The sequence below is a fragment of the Bos grunniens genome, chromosome 5 (assembly GCF_055505025.1).
Source record: "Bos grunniens cultivar Pamir isolate PY7600 chromosome 5, Bosgru_T2T1.0, whole genome shotgun sequence".
NCBI lineage: Eukaryota > Metazoa > Chordata > Mammalia > Artiodactyla > Bovidae > Bos > Bos grunniens.
The window spans coordinates 58,581,406-58,586,664 of record NC_141169.1 but is presented as its reverse complement, the minus strand read 5'-3'; the positions used below and the strand labels follow the sequence as shown (position 1 = coordinate 58,586,664).

General features: G+C 39.4%; 1 protein-coding gene across 1 annotated transcript; it reads left to right on the top strand.

The window, feature by feature from the left end:
• The first annotated feature begins 1,522 nt into the window (after nucleotides 1-1,522).
• LOC147372096 (olfactory receptor 2AP1) lies at nucleotides 1,523-2,528 on the top strand. Its single transcript, XM_086403588.1, has one exon. It carries the CDS (start codon nucleotides 1,538-1,540, stop codon nucleotides 2,480-2,482), a length of 945 nt encoding a protein of 314 aa, XP_086259714.1. The 5' UTR covers nucleotides 1,523-1,537; the 3' UTR covers nucleotides 2,483-2,528.
• The last annotated feature ends 2,731 nt before the right edge of the window (nucleotides 2,529-5,259 follow it).

Here is a 5,259-nt window from a genome sequence, read left to right as displayed (position 1 = left end):
GAAAATTACTAAAATGTTGAATACTCAAAAAATGCTTGAAAATGGCTGCCGTATAAAACAACATATAGGAAAAAAATTGTAAATCAATAAGGACATTCTCAAATAATGTGATTCTTTAATAACAGGAGAGATTTGAAATGCTTTTGAAGTGCTTAAACATGAAATCTCCTAGAAAACCTTGGATCACAGTTTTTATATACTTTCCCCATAAAATGTCCATACTCACAAATCAAAAATGCTTTATACATGATTTAGTGGATTCATAGACATGGCAAATTCAATCTAGAATTGTTTAGAAATCCTACTTAAAATATTTTTAAGCTCCTAAATTTTCCTTAGAAAATAATAAAATCTCCTTGTCCTTATGGGGAAGCAAAACTCTAGATCTAAATATTCTCAATGTGCTTATGTAAGTAAATGCAAATTTTTATTCTAATCTAACACTGATTTAATGGACATGAGTTTGGGTAAACTCCGGGAGTTGGTGATGGACAGGGAAGCCTGGCATGCTGAGGTTCATGGGGTCGCAAAGAGTAGGACACGACTGAGCGACTGAACTGGACTGGACTGAATATTTACTAAATCCGAGACAGGCATATCGGAGAAGGCTATGGCAACCCACTCCAGCACTCTTGCCTGGAAAATCCCATGGACGGAGGAGCCTGATAGGCTGCAGTCCATGGAGTCACTGAGGGTCGGACGCGACTAAGTGACTTCACTTTCACTTTTCACTTTCATGCACTGGAGAAGTAAATGGCAACCCACTCCAGTGTTCTTGCCTGGAGAATCCCAGGGACGGGGGAGCCTGGTGGGCTCCCGTCTCTGGGGTCGCACAGAGTCAGACACAACTGAAGCAACTTAGCAGCAGCAGCAGCAGACAAGTATATGGAATGGTTCAGAGAACAGAATGACATAATCCTAATATAGAGAACTTTGAATTCTAGTGGACAGGCAAGGAGAGAAGCATGGAGGGTCCACTGGAAAGAAGTGAGGAGCTGGTACTTTTTGACACCAAGGGAATCCAAGGGAGTTGAACAAGAAGGAAAATGAGAGACTGCTATAGTCACATGAAAAATAAAAGCAAAAATGGCAGGGGAGAGTAAGAAAAACAGCTAGTCTGAGAAAAGTTAGACAAACACATAGAGCAATAAATGGAATCAGTAGAAAGAAAGAAAAGAGAATATAGAAGAAAGAAAATTACAAACTATTCTAGAAGGAGGCAGCTGCTGGAAGCATTCCTTTAATAACTCATCCCAAAAGCTATTTAAACATCATCTATGAGGCATGTATTTATTTCATATTGGCACTGGGGAGAGTACCATGTGGGAAAATAATGACAACTTTTCTATGCAGGGCAAAAGAGATTGGCAAGGACCCAACACCATTCAGTTGGGCCACTGGGCTGGGTCATATTATCAGAGGAAAAGTTCATCTCCTTTTGTTTTTTTCAGATTCCATCTGTCCATTTCAGAGCTCCTCTTCCTTTATCAACTTTCATCACTATCACTATTCTACCTTGAGATAAACTTTTTCAGCAATGAAAAATAAAACCGTGTTGACTGAGTTCATCCTGCTAGGTCTAACAGATGCCCCTGAACTCCAGGTGATGGTTTTCATCTTTCTGTTCCTCACCTATTTACTCAGCATCATTGGAAATCTGACAATCCTCATCCTCACCTTGCTGGACTCTCATCTTCAGACCTCCATGTATTTCTTTCTCCGAAACTTCTCCTTCTTAGAAATTTCCTTCACAAGCATCTTCATTCCCAGGGTCCTGATCAGCATCACAATAGGGAACAAGAGCATCAGCTTTGCTGGCTGCTTTGCTGAGTGTTTCTTTGCTATATTCCTGGGGGCCACAGAGTTTTACCTTCTGGCTGCCATGTCCTATGACCGCTATGTGGCTGTATGCAAACCCTTGCATTACACAACCACCATGAGCAGCAAAGTCTGCACCCAACTTGTTCTCTGCTCTTGGCTGGCTGGGCTAATGGTTATTATACCACCAATCACTCTGATGAGTCAGCAGGACTTCTGTGAATCCAATCGGCTGAATCATTATTTCTGTGACTATGAGCCCCTTCGGGAGCTCTCCTGTTCAGACACAAACCTCATACAGAAGGTGGCCTTTCTTGTGGCGTCGGTGACCCTGGTGGTCACGCTGGTGCTAGTCATTCTCTCCTACACGTACATTATCAGGACTATTCTGAAACTCCCCTCTGCCCATCAAAGGACAAATGCCTTTTCCACCTGTTCTTCCCACTTGGTTGTCATTTCTCTCTCTTATGGAAGCTGCTTCTTCATTTATGTTAAGCCCACAGCAAAAGAAGTGGACACGTTCAACAAGGGAGTAGCTCTGCTCAGTACCTCAGCTGCACCTTTGCTGAACCCCTTCATTTACACCCTAAGGAATCAACAGGTAAAACAAGCCTTCAAGGATACAGTCCAGAAGCTCGTGAATCTTAAAGAATTTAATAATTAAAGCCTTAATGGATGAGTCCTTACTATGTACCAAACTCTCTGCCAATTACTAGGCTTCCAATATACAGTTAAACTTCAGGCCAGTGAGAAAGACTGGAAAATAAATAAATTATAACCTGTAAGTGTTCATATAAAGAAACGATTAGGCTTTATCAATGAAAAAGCAGTTCCACCTGAATTAGTGAGTCAATAAATGTTTTCAGAGGGAGTGCCATTTTGAACTCAGTCTTAACAAGTAGGAATAGGTCAAGCAAGTAAAAATAAGAGGAAGAAACTTGAGTAGAAAGAATATTGCTGGTAGGAATACCAAATTTAAGTCCTACAAGATTGAGTAAACATTGTCATTCATTTCAGTGAAATAAAAAGGAGAAGGAGAGAGTTGAGGAAATAATATATTTTAGTTTTGAATTAAGTTAAATCCCATTTTAAATAAATTAAGTGCTCATAATGTCAAGTCATTTGGATTTGGGACAAGATTTTCGCTCAGATGGTAAAGTATTCACTGCAATGTGGGAGACAGGAGTTCAGGAAGATCTTCCCTGGGTCAGGAAGATCCCCTGGAGAAGGGAAGAGCTACCCACTCCAGTATTCTTGCCTGAAGAATTCCATGAACAGAGGAACCTGGCAGGTTATAGTCCATGGGATCACAAAGAGTTGTACATGACTAAGAGACTAACACTTTTACTTCTATTTTTTATGGGTTTAGCAATCCATAGCTATTGAAATAGAAATTGATGTGAAAATTGAGGGTGTCATGAATAAAAGAGGGTGAGCAGAAGAGGCAGAGAAGGTGCTAAGAAGTCAATAGAGGAGTTCCCTGGTGGTCCAGTGGTTAAGAATCCACCTGCCAATGCTGGGGACAAAGTTTCAACCCCTGGGCCAGGAATATCCCACATGCCGCTGAGCAACTAAACCCATCTACAGCAACTACTGAGCCCACTTGCCTAGAGCCAGTGCTCTGCAACAGAAGAAGCCACCACAATGAAGAGTAGCCCTGCTTTCAGCAACTAGAAAAAGCCTGAGCAGCAACAAGGACCCAGCACAGCCAAAAATAAAATTTTTAAATAAAAAAAAGAAGTCAATATATCTGTGGAATTCATGGGAAGAGAATGTTTCAAGAAAAATAGATAGTTGGCAATGTGAAATGCTGCAGAAACCAATTAATATGAAGAAAGACATTATGACAATTAGGGTGTTCTTATTGATCATAACCATCTTCAAAAACGCAGAATTTGAGGATGGGACAGGAAGAAGTCTGACTGTTGTGGGATACTGGTGGGTAAAAGCTAAAAATTTAGGAATTGTAAAATGGAATGTCAAGAGTGGAGAAATGAAAATAAAAACAACCTCCAAGTTGTGTTCCCTATCATTTCTCACTACTAGTATCTATGCTTTCACAGTACACAGTATATCACAGTATATATCATAAAAATGGTTATATGAAACTATGTTCTCTTCTTGTCTGTAAGATTGCAAATTCAAAGCTAATATCTTTGATCACAGTTCCATCTACAATATCGACCAGTGATAGGTGTTCAGCAATTCATTGTTGACTGGATAAATGAATAATGGATGAGTACATGGGTGGCTGGGTGAACAAATGAATGAGGGATCCCAGAACTGAATCTTTTTAAGTGAAGAACCTCCAACCTTTGAGAGTTTACGTACTGAGAGCAATGAATTAGCAAGGCATGCCTCATATGGATGACTTAGATCTGCCTAGAAATTCCTCTCTATTTTACAAATGAGGGAATGGAAGAGAAAAGAGGTGAAATAAGTTGTGCGGGGTCACACAGCTGAGTGCCTGCATTAGAATTAAATACTAAATATGTCTGATGCCAGAGTACACTTGCTGAACTTCTGAGTAGTACAACCTTCCACCCACTCCAACTAAAGTCCATCTTCTAAGTGTTTCTAAGTATTTTAAGTAGCCTTGAATTTCGACTTTCTCCAAGCTTTCATTATAAGCCTTTAGGAGGTGAATCTCTTTAGGAAGTTGAAAGCTTGCAAAAGCCTATATTATCCCACCTATGGCTCCTGACCTCTCTAAAGAAGCTTCTCCTTTCCACATCCATATCTCTTCTGAACAACATGAATCTTCTATTATCCTCTTTAAGAGGGATCAGCTTTTCATCCAGAGTGCAATTCAATTCAGTTCAAGATGCTGAAAAACTTCAGAGCTGATGTTTGAAAGACAGAACTGTGGTGCTTGAAAGCAGCTTTTCATGGAAATAAGGTGTATTTGAACATGTGACAATTGATATATACAAAATAGAGTTTTTGCTGTCTTTTGTGCCTTTCATGATGGTAGCAGGAGTGAACTTTCAAAAAGATACCAAATACTGATATCTGTAAGAACAGCTATCTCAGGAATTCCATGATGGTCCAGAGGTTAGGGCTTGACAATCTCACTGCCATAGCCCAGGGTTCAATCCTTGTTTGGGGAATGAAGATTGTGCAAGCCACATGGCATAGCTGAAAAAAAAAAAAAACAAACAAAAAAGCACATATATCTGCTTTTAGAGAACTTCTTTAGAATTCGATTCCAATCTGCTATACCCCAATACAAAATAAAAAAAAATAAAGTTTGGGAAAAGAAAGAATTCAATTCCATTATTTAAAATGGGTTTTCTATCAACCAGCCCCAGCCCCAGTAACTAAACTAGCTTTTCTACAACTATCTTAAGACAACTTGTCAGCTACTTTAATTGACAAAAGTTATTTTCAAATCTCATTCTAAAAGAATATTCAAAAGAATATTCTAAATGTATGTTTCAA